Genomic DNA, 21,945 nt, shown 5'->3' on the forward strand with positions numbered 1-21,945 from the left:
AAAGGTTGTCATGTCAAAAACAGACCAGAACTGGAAAGGACTATAAAATGTGTGATTGTTAAACTCCCAAGAGAGGAACAAGATTAAGTATTTGGCTTTGATAATCCACTATGTGTGTGTGTAAATTTGAATGGCAGTTGTTTCACTGTCCTGCTGCAACTGTCTATAGGCATGACTTTCTGATATAATGTTCAATCAGCATCTATTAAAATATCAGTATTTAAGAAGTATGGTATATGTACTAGGCCTGCTGGAAGTTCTTATTCACAGCTGATGTTTGTTTAATGATTCATACATTTCTGGAGTTTAAGCAAGTATTTCTAATCTCCTTCTGAATCAATGTTGTTCCATATAATGAAGTCTCAAGATAGAAATGAACTGAAAAGTCACAGTGGTCAAATAATCAAAGCTAATAGAATTACCCCAAGAGACTACTTGGCCCATTATCATGTTAAAACCATTGTAAAAATTGTTCTTGCCCTAGAAATGCCTTTAGTTCGTGAAACGTAATCTTTGAAATAATGCTAAGTGAAAACTATCACGTGGATTGATCGTATCTGTTCCTTATTCTTCCTGAATAAATTAAGGAAATATTTCAAGAGCTGGGGAACATATGCCAGTCTGTTGATTTGTTTAGTTTATATTGTACCCTTACTTTCTACTTTGCAATAAAAAAATACCTCTCAGGAACAAGTCCTCTCTGTATAACACTGTGATAAATACATAATTTACACTGAGATTAGAATTTCCAGCATTAAGGAAACACCAACTGTTGCCTGTAGCAAGGATTTTTTTCCTTCTCTTTCTGTGTTGCTGTGTTTTATCAGCATAAATCTTGTTAAGCCTATTTAAGAAAATCAAGAAAGCTACATTTTTCTGAAGTACATGAATTTTTTGTGCTCATACTTTTGATTTGTTTAGAAAATAAACTGGATATGTAAAATAGCTTAGCTGAATAGCATGGTTACTTACTGGATTATGAATATCTTTGAACATCTTAAAATCACTTGCACTCTTCATTTTAAGATCTGTGCATTTCAGTGGTGGTATCCAGTTCAGTCCAATCAGATGTAGAGTTTTAAGATTACAGCAGATTGGATCAGTATCAAATTTTTGCCCCATACCACTCTTTTCTCTCTCAACTTCCTTAGCAAAAGAAAGTTAATTCTGGTTTTAAGTGGTTGTATATTTTTTTGATTTTATACTTGGTAATACTGGAATTGTCTGCAGTGAGACTGAAAGATAAGAAAACAAGCAGAAAAAGAAGTATTCTTCTTTCACCTGCAGAAATGGTTTTGGACACTTACTATGGTAACTTACCTGACCACAGAGGATTCTTTGGTGATGGGCAGGACTCCTTTTCCCAATTTTGATGACCCCAGAACTGTTGCTGTGCTTCCATATCTCCTTCGACTGAGGCAGGGGAGGAAATTATGGATGGAATCAAACCTGTGTCTCCCATAAGGCAGTGACAGGACATTAATACTAAGAGGATCTGATTTCGTTAGAGGCATTTGTTTCTTGCGTTCTGATTCTTTTGAAGACTGATCTCTCTCTGACAATCTCACTCTCTCTTGATATGAGAGAGAGAGAGAGAGAGATCAGTCTCATGTATCTTGATATGAGAGAGAGTCTCGCAGTAGCTGGTGGTTTTCTTAAAACCCCATGTTTTAAGATAATTGTGTAAAGCTTTAGCACTCACTCAAAATTTTACAAAAATGATTCTTTTTTCCTCTCTGCAACAACAAGAAATAGACAAGTCTGCTCTAATAGCTATGAAACCAGAGCGCAGGTCTTATTTTGGCATATAATCATGAGATTTTATTTGATCTCATTATTTTTGGGTGTAACTCATGATTTGAATTCTTAGAGTTGACAATACTGCATCCTTATCTTTTGAGTGTCCCTGTGAATTACCTGTTAGAGGACTAGATTCTGACTGTAGAGTTTGTACCTTCCTCTGCCTTTGCTATGCTGTATAAAGTTGGTGATCAGAATCTTAATTTCAAGTGTTGGTGTAGACATAAAGGTTTTTTAAGAAGGAAAAAGATTGGTATTGATCTGATCTTAATATTTTGGGCTTTGCAAAGAAAATGGTATAAAGTTATCTTGGTTTTTTTCTCCCATCTCTTTTAGCATGGATCTAAAATCCTAAATTTATTCTTGAGGTCCCAATGTGTCTTGTTTAAGGTAATGTCTGAAACTTATTCTGTGGACTGTCGTGAGTATGCAGTCCACTGCTCTGTCTGAAATGCTGGAATTAGGGTTGATCCTGTCTGGAGGGATGTTGTCATACAAGCTGCAACTACTCATAATTAGGGACTTGCTTAGATTATGGAGAGAGAGCATTTTTCACAGCCCACTCACAATACTCAGAGCCAATTTTACAGGCATTTTGTGTCCTGCCCCTCAGTGCTGACTGGTGGAGAGGACCCAGGGGGGAGGAGGGATGAGGGGGCAGCTGCTATCTTGATTGGTTGCTGCCATTTGTGCTGCCCCACCCCTTGGCACTGACTGGCGGAAAGGCCCTGGTGGAGGGAGGAGGGACAAGGGGGCAGCTGCCTTCTTTGCTGCCCTTCATGATGCCTTACCAGCTGGCGCTTTCCTCCCCTGGCAGTGAGGACCGCTGGCTCCCACTGAGGAGCCAGCATTTTATTTTTATTAAGTTGCTTTATTTTGTTGATTTCACAGATTTTGTGGACAATCCTGGATTTTACAGTTTCCACAAAATCTGCAAAACCACGTTTAGTTAGGTCTCTACTCATAATTAAGACTGCTTGTGGATATCCAAATGATTTTTTTTTTTAACAGCAGGAAATTCTGTGGCAAAATGTTTCACAATGGTAGTCTCATATGAACTGTTACAGGATTTTTCTACAAGCAGCTGTAATCTGCTGTGTAACTTTCTGTATTTGTAGCTTTGAAAAGACGAGAAGGAATGAATATGAAGACAAAACTAGTAAAAGATAGGGTTACTCAATTTATTTTTGTCTGGATTGTTACAAGGACATACATCTGTATGCTCTGTACGTGATAATACTCTAAAATGCTTTTTGTTAACTAGGATCATACTGACTTGATGGGCAGGAAGTATGGTTCATGCAAGTGGCAAGTTTTTGAAAGGTTATTTTCATAAGGTCTTCTGGGCTAAACATCTGACTAGATTAGAAAATGTTCTGGATCAGATGCTTCTCTTATTGTGGCATGACATTTTTCACCCATGTGGTTTCATATAACATTTATGTCTGTACCCCACTGAGGGTATGCCTTCGTTGCTGTCCATAGTAATATAGCATAAAGATACCTGAGCTAGCTGTGAGCAGAAGAGCTTGGCTGCCAGAAAAAGCCTACCTGTGGCAACATGAAGCTGCATTCATACTAATTTACCTTCTGATTTGTCAGGTATTAGCTACTGTGAAATACTGTTAAGGCCTTCTGTGATTTTTATACACGCAAAATTTGTGGGAGTTCCATCAGTTAATTAGTACTTTATTTTTAGCCTTTCGGTTAAAAAAAACAAAACAAAAAACAAACGAACAGACAAACAACCCCCCCCCCAAGGTTTGTTAGGTTTATGCATATTGTTAAAATATGTCACTTTATAAAAATGTAGAATTTGTTGCTGTTTTCTGATCTTAGAATCATAGAATATAAGGGTCGGAAGGAACCACAGGAGGTCATCTTGTTCAACCCCCTCAAAGCAGGGCCAGCCCCAACTAGGTCATCCCAGCCAAGGCTGTCTAGCCTGCTCTTAAAACCTCCAAGGAAGGAGAGTCCACAACTTCTCTGAGTAATCTGTTCCAGTGCTTTACAACCCTCCAAGTGAGAGAGTTTTTCCTAATATCTAACCTAAACTTCTCTTGCTGCAACTTGAGACCATTGCTCCTTGTTCTGTCATCTGCCACCACTGAGAACAGTCTAGCTCCATCCTCTTTCAAATACTCATTCAGGTAGATGAAGGCTGCTATTAAGTCCCCTCTGTCTCCTCTTCTGTAGACTAAAGAAGCCCAGTTCCCTCAGTCTTTCCTCATAAATCATGTTCCCCAGCCTCCTCACCATTTTTGTTGCCCTCCACTGGACTCTCTCCAATTTGTCCACATCCTTTCTGTAGCAGGGGGCCCGAAACTGAACCCAGTACTCCAGATGTGGCCTCGCCAGCGCCAAATAGAGGGGAAGAATCACTTCCCGTGATCTGCTGGCAGCGCTCCTACTACTGCAGCTCAGTATGCTGTCAGCCTTCTTGGCAAGAAGGGCATACTGCTGGCTCATATTCAGCTTATTGTCCACTGTAACCCCCGGGTACTTTTCTGCAGAGCTGCTGCTTGTCCAGTCAATCTCCAACCTATACTGGTGCATAGGATAGTTCTGGTTAGACAGACCAGTGATAGTGTGGGGTGGTGGATGACAGTGGCACCTGCTGCCACATGCAAGCTTCCCCACCCCCTCCATGTCCAGCTGGCCAGGCAGCACCTGTGGGACCCGCAAAGATGCATCACTGCCTTTGCCCCACCCCAGCCCTGCTCCTGGGAGGTGGCAACATAGGGTGGTGGCAGCATTCTGTCCCCCTGTCCTAGAGGGTTATAGGTTGTAGCTGCATTGGTCTAAGGACTCTGAACTTCTCTGCCATGCATTTGCATTTTCATAGACCTTCATTCTGCATACAGGCTTCCATTCAACCCAGGAGAGCACACAAAGAAACAACAGACTCTTCCTGTGCCTGAAGAAGGTGTTTGTAACCTGCAAAGACCAATTTTTCCAACTATTTGGTTGGTCTAATAAAAGATATCACCATAGGCAGCAGAAGGCTGGGTCTAATGGGGCTTATCCCTTCCAAATGCAAGGCAGTGGGTAGGGCCACAAGGCAGCCTAGGTGCAGGCTCTGGGTGGCTGCAGCTGTGGGGGAGAGATAAGACAGAGGTAGGCACTCACAGCCTGGTATGTGAATCACTGCCCAGCACAGCAGGTGAAAGTCTCTGAAGGGAAAAGACAGGGGCAGATATAGGCTCCCACAGTGAGGTTGGGAGTGGGGCAGATGCAGGGGCTTGGGTGAATGGGGCACTGGGGCAGGTGGTGGGATGGTTGGAGCATGGGTGACTCATGCAGGGGTGTGGGGGAGCTCCTGCTGCTGTGTGCACCCTAGAGGAGGCACGGAGGGGGGCAGTGTGCCCCCCAGATTAGTATGCAGTGTGGATGTGGGTTGCTGCTGCAGGCTGGGGCTCTGTGCCCCGCTGCTTTTGCTGCTGCTGTGAGAGCTGTGTGGCGCCTTGTGCCTGCTGCTGCCAGGTGGGCAGGGGACACAGCACAGGCTGGGGGTGGCACACAAATGGCGTTGCATGGCTCCCAAGGCAGCAGCAGCAGGGTGAAGAGCTCAGCAGCCTGCCTCCATCCCGCGCTAAGATCTGGGGAGCACATGCCCCCCAGGTCACATCCGGTGGCAGGAGCCCCCTGGTGCCCCTGGACAAGCTGCTTGGGGTCCCACAACCCACCCCTGCCCCAGCCCCACTCCCTCCCTCACTGTGGGGGCCTCCATCTGCCCCTTCCCCTCCGCAGACTTATCTCCTGGGGGGGGTATGCACGCACATGCATGTTCAGTCCCACAATAATATTTTCTCCCTTCATCTGTGGATATCACATTTACCTAAATAACCTTGGCAGCTCCTACAATCATTTTTGTTTCATGAAAATCTTAGCTTTCACCAAAAAAAAAAAATCTCTAGCTCTCATGGTGGTAGAGGAGACCTTGAAAATGTGAGCTCCATAAGCTGAGAAACTAGAAGCTAGTTTTAAAGCTCATGAGATTTAAAAAAAAAATCAATATTGTGACCTTAAGATTTCACTCATTTTTTTTAGACACTTGAGGTTAGCAGTGCTCCTAAATTTCATGTTATCACCATCATGATGCCCTGTGCTGCTACTTGTATGAAGTATGGACCTTTATACAGAATTGTTCAAACCCAAACATTTAGGTACTCACACTTAATAGAAACTTGGTGCCTGCTTGTATTTATAGGCATGAAAATGGACTTAGATGCCTTAATCTAAGTTGGAAAGCAGAACAAATAATTTTATTTGTTGCCAGGCTGACCAAAACTGTAAATGAGATGCACATATTACTAGGGCTATGCAAAGCTTATTTCACTGATTTGATTCGGCCTGACTTGGCAGCCAAATCTCTGAATCTGAATTGAATTAAGAGACCCATTAATCTCTCTGATTTGATTTGGAGAGATTAAACGATTCGGCCATAGACACAGCTTTATATAATTTTTCTGCATACCTCAAGGTACCAGGTGTGGCTTATGAGTGCTGCGATGGTGGGGTGGGTGGAGTGTCTCATGGGAGTGTGGGGGAGTCCCCCGCATGCTCTGTGGCAGACACGGAAATGGACCAGGAGTACTTCCAGTCCACTTTTGGGTCCACTGCAGAGTACGAGGGGGGTGTCCCTCCCCTCCCCACTGGCTCAGCAACTGGTACCTCCTGGGTCTGGAGGGGTACCCAGGGTACCCCATGTGCTCGGCAGTGGATCGGAAGTACACCCAAGGTCCCCTGTGCTCCTGTGGGATGCTCCATCTGCCCCACCATCTCAGTGTTCGTAAGCTATGCCTGGTACCTCAAGGTATGTAGAAAAAATATATAAAGCTGTGTCTGTGGCCAAATCGCTGATTGTGTGAATCAGAATCGAATCTTCAGATTAAGATTCGGCTAAATCAAATCGGGATAGTGATCCAAATCAGTGAATCAAATCACTGTCCTGTGAATCGGGCCAAATCTGAATCGCTTTGCACATCTCTACATATTACCATTTGACTGTGCAGTGCCAGTGTAACAGAGGGAGGATTTCCCTGGTGGGAGGGGGTAGTAGTGAAGCAGATGGTGGATTAAAGCAGCCAATGGAAAAGCCTCTTTCTACATTGTTATTTTTCAATACTCTACCATTGATACTAGTGCATCTCTAAGAGTGATAATAGTGCTAGTGTAGGCAGTGCATCCCACATCCTGCATGCCTGTACGGATTTAACTAGACTTTGTTGTCTAGTGATCACCTCTGCTCAGGGTTGAAAAAGAAGTTAACCTGCTGATAGCTCTTGCACAGTACTGCACTGGTGGGAATTTTAGGAATAAGTCTAGCATTGACTGTGTTTATGAGACGCATGTTGCCTGACGTTTTAAATCTGGGAGAATCAGATTACAGAGTTTTCTGCATGATTAATACTTAGATCATAGTTAATAATTATTTGCTGGGCAGAGATAGAATTGCAGAACTGTAGCTCTGTCATTGTTTTGGAACAAGAGGAAAGTAAGTTGCCAGGAACTATTGGCATGTGTCCTCACGTAGGTCCCATCTGAAAGACCATTTCTTTTTGTTTGATGTTAGTTTCTTGCATAGCTGCTGCTTAACTCTCTGAAGGAACATGTGATTGTTGTGTTTATACAGGTAAACTAAATGATAAGGATTAATTACTTTCCAGCAGTGTTATAGAACAAAAATGTAAGAGGTGCCACTGATCTGTTCCTGCCTTTGACTGGATAGGTAGAATCCCACTGATCATAGAATCATAGAAGTAGGGTCAGAAGGGACCTTGTAGATCTTCAAGTCCGACCCCCTGCCTGGGCAGGAAATGAACTGGGCTCAAATGACTCCAGCCAGGTAGGCATCCAGCCTCCTCTTAAAGACCCCCAGGGTAGGAGCCAACACCACTTCCTTTGGAAGTTGGTTCCAGATCCTAGCTGCCCTAACTGTGAAGTCGTTCTTATGGATGTCTAATCTAAACTTTCTCTTCAACAACTTGTGGCTGTTATTCCTTGTTATGCCAGGGGGCACTAGGGGAAACAAGGTCTCTCCCAAATCCTTCTGGTCCCCCCTAGTGAGTTTATAGACAGTTACCTTTGCTTGTGAAGGCTGAACAGGTTCAGGTCCCACAGTCTCTCATTGTAGGGTCTGTCCTGTTGTCCCTGGATCATGCGGGTGGCCCTCCTCTGGACCCTCTCAATGTTGTCCACATCCCTCCTGAAGTGGGGCGCACAGAACTGGACACAGTACTCCAGCTGTGGCCTGACCAGTGTCGCGTAGAGGGGGAGGATCACCTCCTTGGCCCTACCTCAGATGCACCTGTGGATGAACGACAAGGTCCGGTTAGCCCTTCCAACCGTGACCTCGCATTGTCGGCCCATGTTCATCTTGGAGTCAATAATGACTCCAAGATCCCTTTCTGCCTCCATGCTCCCAAGAAGGGAGTTTCCCATCTTATAAGTGTGCTGCTGGTTACTACTGCCCAAGTGCAGCACCCTGCACTTGTCAGTATTGAAACGCATCCTGTTTTTGTTAGCCCACCCCTGTAACCTACAGGTCTTGCTGCAGTCTTTCCCTCCCTGCGAGCGTGCTCACCTCATCCCAAATTTTTGTATCATCAGCAAATTTAAACAGGTTGCTTTTCACCCTGTCATCCAAATTGCTGATAAAGAAATTGAACAGCGTGGGCCCAAGAACCGAATCCTGGGGGACTCCGCTGCCCACTTCTCCCCAGGTTGAATATGACCCGTCCACCACCACCCTCTGAATACATCCCTTCAGCCAATCTGCAATCCATCTGACTGTAGGCATCAATGCCACAGTCGCCTATTTTTTTAATGAGGATGGGATGGGAGACTGTGTCAAAGGCCTTGCTGAAGTCCAGAAAGACTACATCCATGGCGACGTTTGCATCCAGTGCTTTTGTGACCTGATCATAAAAGGCAATCAGGTTGGTCTGACATGACCTGTCCCTAATGAAACAACAATGCTGGTTGCCCTTGAGCATCATCCCTGAAGCCGGCCCATCTCAGATGTGCTCCTTGATGATCTTCTCAAAGAGTTTCCCTAGGACTGAGGTAAGACTGATGGGCCTATAGTTGCCTGGGTCCTCCCTTTTTTAAAGATGGGGACCACGTTGGCTATCTTCCAATCGTCTGGCACCTGGCCTGAGCACCACGAGCGCTTGTAAAGCCATGCCAAGGGCCCTGCAATAACCCCTGCTAGCTCCCTCAACACCCTGGGGTGGAGAGCATCTGGACCTGCTGATCTGAACATGTCCAGCCCCTCCAGAAGCTCTCTAACCCAGTCCTCCCCAACCTGAGGTCTGGAGGCATTCCCTCTAGAGTCCATCTTGCATCACGGTGGGGAAGTCCCAGTCCCTGCACAAGAAAATGGAGGTGAAGAATTGGTTAAAGAGGTCTGCTTTCTCCTCTGGGGCAACCACCAGATTGCCCGGAGAATCTTGCAGGGGCCCCACGTTTCCCAGTGCCTTCTTCGTCCTCCCTATATATTTGAAAAAGGACTTTTTATTATCTTTGCTCTTGGACACTAGTCCTAGCTCTATGTCCGCCTTAGCTTTCCTGACAGCCCCCCTACAGGCCGGAGCAGAGGAGGTATACGCCTCTTTGGAAATAGCACCCCCGCCTTCCACTGGGCGTACGCCGCCTTTTTGGCAATCAGGCATTCCCGGACACCCTTGGTGAGCCAGGGGGGCTTTTGGGCACTCTTGCCCCCCTTGCTTCTTGTTGAGATGATCACCCCTTGGGCCCTGAGTATCGTCTTCTTAAGGAGCAACCACTCATCTTGGGCACTGAGTTCCCCTGCTCTCAAGAACCCCAGTGCCTCTCCCACTAATCTCAACTTGTTGAAGTTGGCCCTCTCGAAGTCTAGGACTACCACCTTGCTGCAGGCCCTTGACACCCTGCGCTGGATGGTGAATTCCAGCAAGCGATGATCACTATCACCCAGGTGGTCAAGAACCTGGAGGCCCCTTACCAGGTTGTTGCCCGTGGCCAGGACCAGGTCCCACAGGGCATTTCCTTTGGTGGGACTGTGCAACCTCCTGAATTAAGTGGAGGTCCTGTATCTCAGCCAGGAACCTCCTGGAACGGTCCGACCTGGCTGACTGTTCCTCCCAGCAGACATCCGGGTAATTTAAATCACCCATGACAACTACATCCCTTGCCTTAAGTGCCTCTGCAAGCTGGCCCAAAAATTCCCGGTCCAGCCCCTCCCCTTGGTTGGGGGGTCTGTAGTAGACCCCCACTGTTAAATCCCTCTCCCCACGGCCTCCTTGTATCTTGACCCAGAGCACTTCAGCTTGCCTCTCCTCTGACCCTATTTTGCTGGCAGAGGATGTGTATTGCTCCTTGATGTAAAGCACCACACCCCCACCTTTCCTTCCTTCTCTAGCCCGCCTGTAAAGCCTATATCCCGTAATGCTAACTGCTCAGTCGTGGGATGAAACCCACCACGTTTCTGTAAGCCCTATTATGTCTGGCCTTGAACTGGCTATTCTGACGGCGAGTTCCTCCTGTTTGTTCCCTATACTATGGGCATTGGTATATAGGCATTTAAGGCCTTGCATAGCTGCATGTGCCAGAATGACTTCTCATTTTAGACCCTTTCAATAGTATAAACAGGGCTTTCATGGAAATAGTTGACTTTCCCACTTTTACTTTCATTTCTATCTTTTCTGAACAGCACATACCCTTCAATGCACAATCATTACCATTTCAATCACATACCCTTCAATGCACAACCATTACCATTTCACTCTATTATTTGGTTTTGCAGTCTGCACTAGTAGTTCTGAGTTCTTCCATTTTGTTGCCAAGGCTCTTTGTATACAAATATTTCAGTTGATTCTCAGGCCTCCAACACATGCTACATTTAAGACATGATTAACTAGCTAATCATGCCAAAAGTGCCATACTTACGCAAATTCAGAATGACTGTCCCCTCCCAACCCCCGCCATAATTACATTCTAGACATGGAAAATGTATACATTTTTTATAATTTTCCATTTGTAGAATCTAATTATTGGAGGGCTGTCTTAAATTGCACCCCCCCACACTGCTGCAGTGGGGGGCAGGTAGTGGGAGAAGTAGTGTAGGGTGGAGATCAAGCAGCTTGCTCCCTTTTGTGCCTGCCATCCCATTGCCTTGGCCCTTCTCCCCCTCTTCCCCACCTCCTCTCACTTATCCTTATTCTGGTACTGAGAGGCTCTGTCCCCACTCCAGAGGCAATGGCAGAGCAGCACTGGGGTGCAGCCAGAGCTGTCATTGCTGCTGCTACCAGGCTGTGCTGGAGCTGCGCTCTATGTTTGGGCATGGGTAAATGACAGGGGAAGTGGGGAAGTATGGCAGAAGTTATGGGGGAAGAGAGATGTGGGGAGGGGCAGAGTCAGCAGGGGAGCAGGCAGCAGCTGTGGCTTCAGCTTGGGTCAGGTCCAGAGCTGACACTGGACCCACAGCAGCTGCCTGCCCCACCACCTCACTACCTTGTACTCAATTACAAGATGATGGGGTTTTTGTCTCATCTTGGTATTGAATAAGTGTAGTCATAACCTAGCCACATGTTGAAGTCAGTTTAAGGCATGATAATACAGTAAACAAACCACAAAGTTGTTATACATTGTACATGTAAAAACTTTGGCTCATTTGTATCATGCCTTAAATTGAACATGTGACTGGTTGGGGCTGGACTGTAACAGATCCTGACGCTCAGCCAAGTGTCAGCTGAGATGCACATGTGGTTTTCTTAAGTTCCTGTAGTTTTATAGCTCCTGGCTCACAGGAACTATGGGATCAGGCTACAGAAGCCCAATCCCAGGGTCCTTGTGCCCATGGATGAGTGACTGCGTGTGCCCTCCAGCTGGTGACCTGCCTAGGGCCAATTCTATATCCTGGTTCAATCCCTTGCCCCAACTGACAATCACCTGATTGTGTTTCAGCTTGTTGGTGTGGAGGGAGCTGTGGCTCATGACCTAATCCCCAGTCCCTAAATTGCACCTTCTGCCATACCACACGTGCATGGCAGAACATGCAGTTATTGGGATGGTGGATTAGATCCCATCACACCTTCAAATGAACACATGGGAAAGAATTGGTGGGGGATGTAGAAGTGGATGGTAAGTTGGGCAGCAGTGACCATGAGATGATTGTGTTCAGGATCCTGACATAAGGAAGGAAGGCGAGCAGCAGAGTGTGGACCCTGGACTTCAGAGTAGCAGACTTAGACTCCCTTTGGGAGCTGATGGGCAAGATCCCCTGGGAAGCCAGTCTGACGGGGAAAGGTGTCTAGGAGAGCTGGTTGCATTTTAAAGAAACCTTACTGAGGGTGCAGGACCAAACCATCCCAATGTGCGGGAAGACTAGCAAATATGGCAAGCGACCAGCTTGGCTTAGCAAAGAACTCTTCAGTGAGCTTAAATACAAAAAAGAAGCTTACAAGAAGTAGAAGCTTAAACAAAGAACTTGGGAGGAGCATAAGAATGTTGCTCAGGCATGCAAGGATGAAGTCAGGAAGGCCAAAGCACAACTGGAGTTGCAGCTAGCAAGGGATGTGAAGGATAACAAGGGTTTCTACTAGGGCTGTGCGAAGCTTCAGTTGCTGATTCGATTTGGAGGAGGTTTGGCCTGATTTGGCAACCGAATTGCCAAATCCGAATTGAATTGGGAGACCCATTAATCTCTCCAAATCGAATCGGCAGCCTCTGATTCGATATGGAGAGATTTAATGGTTTGGTCATAGACACAGCTTTATATGTTTGTTTTTTTTCTATGCACCTCGACGTACCAGGTGTGGGTCATGAATGCAATACATCCAAGGGTGCTGAGGGAGTTGGCTGATGTGGTTGCAGAGCCACTGGCTATTATCTTTGAAAACTTGTGGCAATCAGGGGAGGTCCCATATAACTGGAAAAAGGCAAATATAGTGCCCATCTTTAAGAAAGGGAAGAAGGAGGATCTAGGGAACTACAGACCGGTCAGCCTCACCTCAATCCCCAGAAAAATCATGGAGGAGGTCCTCAAATAATACATTTCTAAGCACTTGGAGGAGAAGGAGGTGATTAGGAATAGTCGGCATGCGTTCACCAAGGGCAAGTCATACCTAACCGATCTGATTGCCTTCTTTGATGAGATAACTGGCTCTGTGGTTGTGGGGAAAGCAGTGGACAAAATATGCATTGACTTTAGCAAGGTTTTTCACACCATCTCCCACAACATTCTTATAAGCAAGCTGAGGAAGTGTAGGTTGGATGAATGGACTGTAAGGTAGATAGAAAGCTGGCTGGATTGTTGGGTTCAATGTCTAGGTGGCAGCTGGTATTAAGTCGAGTGCCCCAGGGGTCAGTCCTGGGGCCAGCTTTTTCAATATTTTCATTAACAGTCTGGAAAATGGGATGGATTGCACCCTCAGGAAGTTCATGGATGACACCAGGCTGTGGGGAGTAGTAGATACACTGGAGAGGAGGGCTAGGATTTAGAGTGACTTGGATGAATTGGAGGATTAGGCCAAAAGGAATCTCATGAGGTTCAACAAGGACAAGTGCAAAGTCCTTCACTTAGGATAGGATAGAAGATTCCCATGCAGCACTACAGCCTGGGGACTGACTAACTAAGCAGCAGCTCTGCAGCAAAGGGCCTGGGGATTATAGTAAACAATAAGATGGATATGAGTCAGCAGTGTGCCCGTGTTGCCAAGAAGCAGGGCTGTCCCCAGGGGGGCGAACTGGGGCAACTGACCCAAACCACGTGCTTTGAGGGGCTCTGTGGTCAGTGCTGCATAGGCTCTGCCATGACCACCTTGCACTGCTGCTGCTGAGTGCCACTGGCTCTGCTGCTGCCACCACTGAGCACTGCCGGCTCCAGCCGCTTGCCCCTTGGGCCGCACGCAGGCTGATGTGCCCCAGGCCTTGCACACACCTAGGGATGGCTCTGCCTAGAAGGCTAACAGCATACTGGACTGCAATAGTAGAAGCCTTGCCAGCAGATCAAGGGAAGTAATTATTCCACTCTACTTTGCACTGGTGAGGCCACATCTGAAGTACTGTGCCTGGTTTTGGGCCCCACACGATAGAAAGGATGTGGACAAGTTCAAGAGAGTCCAGCAGAGAGTGACAAAAATGGTTCAGGGGCTGGGGCACATGTCTCATGAGGAGAGGCTGAGGGAACTGGGTTTTAGTTTGCACAAGAGAAGATTGGGGGGGGATAGGGGGGCGGGATATGATAGCAGCCTTTAACTACCTGAATGGGGGAGGGTCCATAGAGGATGGAGCTAGCCTGTTCTTAGCTGTGGCAGACGATAGAACAAGGAGCAATGGTCTCAAGTTGCAGCAAGGGAAATTTAGGTTAGATATTAGGAAGAACTTTCTCACTAGGAAGGTGGTGAAGCACTGGAACAGGTTACCCAGAGAGGTTGTGGAATCTCCATCCTTCAGAGTTTTTATAAGGCCTGGCTTGACAAAGCCTGGCTGTAATGATCTAGTTGGGAATGATCTGCTTTGAGCAAGGGGTTGGACTAGATGACTTCCTGAGGTCCCTTTCAACCCTAATTTGTCTATCAGCCAGTAGCCTTAATATCCACACCCAATTCCTTAACCTGATTAGATTGTCTTTTCACCAGTTGTATCACCTACCTGACTGGTGTTGCTGATGACATTAGTGTTTTTCTTTGCTTTGTTTTTCTCTGACCCACTAAGATTAATGTATTGATTTCTGTATCCTTATTTATCCATTTTCTGTGCACTACAACCAGGCACTGGCAATTACATGAGTCTTCCAAAATGTTCTCTTCCTTTCTTACTACTTAATCATGTGACCTTGATCCCAAAATGTCTGTAGTATCCCAAAATGCCTGTAGTATACTCAGGTGGGATTCACCCACTGAGAAAAGTGCTCTATGTGATTGTTTGTTTCCCAGTGACTGAACATCCCCAAGCCTTTCTTGAAGAGCTGATCCTAGAGCCATCTGTTGACCTTCATTATCTTGTCACATTTGCCCTCCGTTAGGAACTGAATGAAGAATGATCAAGATGCTGAATACTGGTCAGGGAGAGCTCATTCCCCTGTACATTCTAGTGCAGGTTTCACTTCAATAAGCCCAATATAGTAATAGAGTGCACTGTCTGTTAGATAAAGTGTCTGTTAGAATATCATCAAACCTTCCCACCTGCATTTTGATGTGAACATTAACTGGAAAAAATTGAAGTGGAACATTTCAACAAAAGTTACCTACAGCCTAAATTTGCATTTCTGTCTCAAGGCTCCTAATTACACATTTTCTACACATCTTTAGAATCTGTTAATTAAACCAAGAAAAACCATGAAGGCCAAGTCTCTGCTCCACACCTTGGTCTTTTTACAGTTATAGGCTGCATGGTGCTAGTAGTGGTTCTCAACCTTTTTGGACTTGAGGCTCCCCTCATCTAGCTCCAGACACCCCTCTGCAACTTTTGTAAGTTAAGCAGCGCCCCATTTCAAAAATTAATTAATTTATTACAGTGCTTAGCTCCTAACAGCTATGTTGGGTAGTCAGGACAGGACAACAGTTAGGCAGAGACTGACCTTACCACCTCACATGCTCATCTTCTTGCACCTCATGGCACCCTTCAAAATCTTGTGGCATCCTGATGGCCTGGTGCCCTGGTTGAGAATCAGGGCAGCAGCAGGCACCTAGGACTGTGGGTTTGAGGTTGAGGGCAATTCATTTGCAGGTGCTTTATCACTCATTTGAGTACTTGTTTATCTCCCTGCCTTGCTACCTTCATCTTCTGCTTTCTGCTCAAATTTGGTCTTTGATAGTGGGGCCCATAAAATTCTTCATCTGTTCAAAATACCAATCTCTCTTTATAGATCTCTTAATGGGCTGGACTGTTGCCCATAAGACAATATCTTTAAACAATTCGTCAATTTTCATCTAAACTGAAGTTTTTAAGTAGCTAATGGTACTTCTTACTGGAAAGCCTTGTGACTCAAGGTGGCTCTGAACCTTACCCACTTTTTTTCATCTAGAAAAGAAAAGTAGTAAGACCCTTGTTATTTTTATAGCTAGAACTGGGTGAAAAAAAATGGTAAAGAGCAAGTTCGTAAAAACTTGTGATATTTGATTATCCCTTAGTCAGAAATTCAACTTGGATTCACAGAATTTTTCATCTGGAAAAAGAAACTTGGGGTTAGGTTCACAGAGCTGCTGAAGGAAGTAGCTTTGGAACTTATTTGTCTCCCTTAGGTCAGGAGTTAGAGCAGTTATTCACAATGTGAGACCCAGGTTTAGTTTCTCTTCTTCCCAAGAGAATTTGAACTCGCATCTCTGTGTACATTAAGCAGCAGGGTGTATATAGCATTCTGATGTAGATTTCCTGAGTTTCTTTTGTTGGAGCTGTTTCATTGTGCATAAAATATAAATATTCATTGAGGCAATGAGCAAACATGGATACTTAGCTTCCAGTTCCTGCTCCAGTGAATGTTTAATTTATACAAAGTGCAACTGCATCAGCAAGAGAGATTGAGAGCACCTCTCTCCACCATAATGTAAAGCACAACAGATGGGCCACTCTCCTTGTAGACTAGGTTCAGATCCCTTCATGTGGAGGAGGGAAACAAAGTGGATTTTCCCACATCCTGCATGCTAACCCCCAGGCTGGATAAAGAGAAAACACCAGTTCTGTGAACCTCACCCATTATTTTTTCTGATTTTCATATGAGTGACCAAAATGAAATGTTGCATGCCCAATAAATGTTTTTCTTTTTTCAGTGAAGGAGGAAAAATGTTACATTTGGTTGGATCAAAGCCACACGTATTGTTTCACCTATTTTAATTCTGCTGCTGAACCAAAAAAATGAATTATTCTGACAGCCCTAACTACAAAACTGACTATAGAAGAACATCCAGAAGAGAGAGGGGCTTCATTTTGGTGATGCTATTTGTATAAATGGGTCTCTGTTTATTCATCCAGGGATTTCCCCTTCACTTCAGCACCACAGTGTGTTTGTCAATCTTCTTGATCACTATAAACCCTAATTCAGATTCAGTTGTTGCATTCCAGAATAGGGTTATCCATCCTACAGCTGTGACCTGCCTTCTTTCATCCTAGATGTTCATAACACTCCCTTTGGCTGTAATAAAATGCATTTAGTTTTAGTATACCTAGATTACCAAGTGATCAAGATCATTCCATATGCCTGCATTGTCCTTCCATATTACTTACCACTCTGCCAATCTCTGTCCTCCATGGATTTTATCAGCAGATATTTTTAAATATTTACTTTCAGGTTGCTATTCAAACATTTTCATTAACAAAAGACCTAAACCCAATGTCTGTGAAACCTCTCTAAAAACACTACCCATTGGCAAGTACTTTCTGAGATTGTGCTTTAGCCAGTTTTTAATCCATTCAGCATATGCTCTTGGTATAGTTTTTTTTTTTTTAAAAGGCATAATTTTAGGAACATGGAAGGCAAAAAAACAGTGAAGATCATTGACAGAACTTGTTGGTTTTTTTACATTTGGGTCACTGCATGAGTGACTTATTCCATTTGTGTTAAAACAAAACATAAGCAGTTATTTAACATGACATTCTTCTTGTGCAAAACAACAGAACAATAATCTGGTGGTTACCAAGGAAATGAGAACCCACCATTCATTCACATTTTGATTCAGGAAAGCCAGGTAAATGGAATTTAATTTCATTCTATGCTACCTTAGGCATCTCTGGCATTTAGTAAAACAAATGATGCTCATATTTTCTTCTGCTCCCCTTTTGATTTTCTGTGAAGGATTGAGATGTTTCCCATTCTGTAAATAAATGTAGCTGCTCTGTTGGTGAAGGACAGTGCTCTGGAAGAATGACATCCTTTGTATTGCAGCTCTGGTGCCACTATGACCTCCAAGTAAAACAGATCTTTATCTTTCTGCTTAAAACATTCTTTTATATATATATATATAGGTAAAAGTTTAACTCCAGTGAAGAGTTCATTTTGTGTTTTGGCTTAACCAGTTCCTTCAAGCATATTTTGGCTTTGTTCTGGTATTTTGCCAGAATAATACGGTCATGAATCCCTAGCTAATCTTGTGTCCTTAACAGATGCATGAACAGGTCCTGAAAGGGATGCTCGAAAAGCGTGCTTGCAGCTAATTTGAAGGAGATTTTTTTTTTCAGTGTACAGTCATATATTTGATGAGTAGTTTATGATATGTAAGGCTGACAGACGACCAGTGAATGAATGTGCTGGATATTTGTGCTAAAGGGAACCAACACTTCTTTACCAGTAATGTGTTGCTAATGGTGGAGGTATGGGGAATACTGTAAACAACAAATCCACTGGAGAGGTCTGACTGGTCTACAACCAGGCAGTGCTACACCCCAGACCGTGTTGACTTTGTAATGAAAAAAGAGAATCCCTAACAAGCTGCTCAGCAGCCTAATCAATCACCTGATATATCAACCAATCTGGCCATAGAGTATAATCTTGACATTATAAGAGGAAAAGCAGCTAGAAGAATAGGAGGGGGTGTATATTTTTAAGTAGATATTTCAACCCACCTACCTTCTAAAAGTAAATAAGGTATTTCAGAAGGAAGCATTCCATCTTTCTGTAATATAAAAAAAAATGTTCCCTTTGTTAGATGGATGCTGTATCAGGAGTCACTTTTAGCAAAAATGTAATCTACAAGTATATCTGTTGTACAGAAGTTATTAGGACTCTGTTTATTCCAGTACCTTACCTGCTCACAGGTCTGCAGCAGGCAGGCAGAGGGGGTAGTCAGCATAATGAGTGGACACTTGAACCCAGAAAGAAGAACGCAGCTGTTGGAGCTAATTTTAAACCTAACAGTCCTGCTCAGGTCCTAATTGCTGTGCTGCTGCACAGTCATTACTGGGAGTTGGGAAAAATAAGCTTCAAAGTGCTGGTAGAGAACTTGTATTAAGAAACAGGTCATCTTTGCTCCAGTTTTATGTTTCGTCCATTTTTCACAGTGAGTATTGTGAATTTCTGAAGGAAAAGTGTCTGGAATAAATCCTAGTTAATATATGCCAGAGTGCTACTTATGCCTGGTCAGCTGTTCAGAGCTTTGATAACCAGACTTGTGTCTTGTTTGTACAATAAATGTTATTTAAGGCACCACTGTAAATAAGGCTACCATATAAAAACGAATGTATGTTTCTAACATCCTCTTGAATAATATGCTCATAGTATCAGTTGCAAAGTTAACTTGGATTTTTACATCAGATGACAGGAATGTATTTGGCATAAACATCCCTTAGGGTGCCACCTAGTGGGCATGTATGATTAAGCTTTTCTTTAAAAAGTTTTTATGGGAATAAACCTGGGGTGGGCAGTTATTTTGGGCAGAGGGCTGCTTACTGAATTTTGGCAAGCCATCGAGGGCCGCATGACAGGCAGCCCAGGGCAGATTAATATTAATTTTCTAAATTTTTTAGGGGCCCCACAGGCCAGATAGAATGGCTTGGTGGGCTGCATCCAGTCCCCGGACTGCATTTTGCCCACCCCTGGAATAAACCTAAACAAAAAATGCAAACCTAAATTATTTTATTCTTTTAAATCAGTAGTATGTATGCAACAGAGTAATTTAGTGAATGCTAGATGTTTCCAAACTTACTTCTTTTTCAGATATCTCAGATGGGAGGGTTGGGGAGAAGGGCAGAGTGTTGATAAGCCAAAATAAATATAAAATTCAGATGCAACAATCTTATACTGCTAAAATTTATTGTGAAGGTAACTTTCAATTAATTAACTATGATTATAGCCCTGGATATTAAGGGCTTGTTTCAAGATGCTCTGTCAAACTTGTGGGGTCACAGAAAGGGGGCCCAAAAATGAAAAACGAAAATTACAGCTGCAAAACAAAAAGTTTTAATATTGCGCATTTCCAGGACTGGCAATGTTATCAGTTGAGAATGAACTTTTTAAAAGCATCAGTACCACAGATGTGATAAAGACTTTTGCAACAAGGCCAATTATTATTTTTATTATCATTATCTCTGGCGAAGGGGAGCCTGATACTAAAAGTTTGCCTGGAGCCGCCAGGAGTCTAGGTACAGCACTGATGGTAGTGTGCAGTATGGAGAACTCGTGGCCCACATGGTGTGTGATTTCCACTGGTGCAATTCATGGGTCATGCAGCTTTGGTGGCTCACATACCAGATGTCAAACTTAATGAATTTTTCCAGATGAAATTAATTTACAGGTGTGTCATGTGAGTTGCAAGAATGTATAATTCAAGACACAATAACAGAAGAGTTCCAAGATGACAGCTGCCTTACCTATTACGACTTCTTCCTTTTTCCCAACATTTGTTTAACTGTCTTAGTGCTTAACATTGTTGTTTTCAACAGGCAAGTACAGAACCACCAAAACCGAGAAAAGAAGATCAAAAAGCTCGAAGTGCATTGCTTGCTGATATTCAGCACGGGACTCGCTTAAGGAAAGTAGCACAAATCAATGACAGAAGTGCACCACAAATTGAAAGTAAGTGTGCATGGCAAAGGCATTTTGTGCATGGCACGCAAAGGTATTTTGCTTGGTATGTGTACCTCGGGGTGGACAGTGGGGGTGGGCCACAAGAGGCCTGATCCTTGTTGTGGCATTGCAGCCCCAGCTATTTCCCTGTCATCCACCTTGAGGCATGCATGCACTTGCCACCAGCGATGAGCTGGACTAGGGCTCCATGGGCCCCATGCAGGTGCCTGCAGCCTCCCCACTCCTTGCTGAGAGCAACCCAATCTCTTTGGTGGGTGGCAGGGGCCTGCCCAGAGCCTCAAGGCAGATGGTAGGGAAGGGGGAGGGCTGCACTGCCACAACAAGGATCAGGGCTCTCACAGCTGCTCCTCTGTCCACCCCTGGCATACTAACATCTTACAAGTCGAGGTTTCAGGTGTTTTTGGCACTCTGCCCAAAAACATTGCCAACCCCTGGTCTAACATCAATTTTGCTTAACAGGATGTGCAGCTATCAAGAGAAACTTAATTTGCCAAACTTATAACTCCCTCAAAGTCCTGAGCTCAAGATTTGTTAATTAAGTGCACTTCTGATATTATAATAGACATTTCACAGCCACAAATTTAGTCAACCCTTCTCATAAACATATTTAAAGAGAGAATGTCTAGCCAAACCATTTGCTTGTCTATTGAGTCCTAGAAGCAGAAATACAACTTCTGTGAAACAAAAATATTCTGCTGAGCAACTTAGGCTTTCATTTAGTTAGAAGCGCTTAATTTTTGTCAAGTCCGCCTTACAGAAACAAAAATTTGGTACTTAAATGGTAAAAATAATCTTAAAAAATAATTATAAAAGTTTCTGAAACACCAGTGGATCATCCTGTTCTCACACAAGACCACTTCTAGGCTCCTAATTACGGCCACTGGCAGGTTGTCGAATATTTTTCCAGCATTCCTAACACTGAAGGAAAAAATAGCTTTCTATAAGGATGCATGACTGTGTGCTGGAATACCATGTTGAACAGCAGGAAGAATTCTTGGATGAGCTGGTACTAATGAAACCCATGATTTTTTGAAAGGTTATGAGTGACTTATCACCATCCTCTGTTTTTCAGAATTGGATGGAAGATTCAAATCCAAAATCTTAGTAAATTTTAGTTTAACACAGTGGTTGAACATGAGACTAAACATTTTTTAGCCACCAGAGGGTGCTGTGCTCTAAGGTGTTTGTAAGATAGAAAGGTTATTTTCCTTGCTTTCCTTGGTGCTTATGTTAGACCCACAAAATGGAGTTTGCTGGTACAGTTCGCTAGGACAATCTGAATGTGGATGACAAATCTCACTTATAACATTCCTCTTTATAATAGAGTCCAAAGGGCCAAACAGAGATGGAGGTAGCTCAGCAAATACCAGAAGTGCCCAGCCATCATTGGGTGGTCTCTTTGCTGGTGGCTTTCCTGTTCTGAGACCAGCAGGCCAAAGAGACATGACAGGTAAGGTGTACTGTTTTTATGAAAGGACAGATGAGTGAAATAGGACTTGTGCTTTCAAATAAAAAATATTCCACAGTGCTTTTGAGATTTGCTTTTAAATCTCTCATTTACTTTGGCATCCAAGTAATACGGTCCTTCATGTCTATACCTTTCCATTTAGATTCTAAATAATAAATTAGTTATATATAGGGAT

The 21,945-nt window shown here is 44.0% G+C and overlaps 1 protein-coding gene across 1 annotated transcript in view; it reads left to right on the forward strand.

Annotated features, from left to right (window-relative positions):
• Positions 1–21,945, forward strand: part of WIPF3 (WAS/WASL interacting protein family member 3) — a gene marked incomplete at its 5' end in the record, with an annotated part of 33,711 nt that overhangs the window by 4,064 nt on the left and 7,702 nt on the right. The window contains 2 exons of the mRNA XM_019535401.1: positions 20,158–20,290; positions 21,627–21,752. Coding sequence (XP_019390946.1) covers positions 20,158–20,290; positions 21,627–21,752 — 259 coding nt within the window. The remainder of the gene's footprint in view (positions 1–20,157; positions 20,291–21,626; positions 21,753–21,945) is intronic.

Source organism: Crocodylus porosus, unplaced genomic scaffold, assembly GCF_001723895.1.
Source record: "Crocodylus porosus isolate Cpor-Errol unplaced genomic scaffold, CroPor_comp1, whole genome shotgun sequence".
NCBI lineage: Eukaryota > Metazoa > Chordata > Crocodylia > Crocodylidae > Crocodylus > Crocodylus porosus.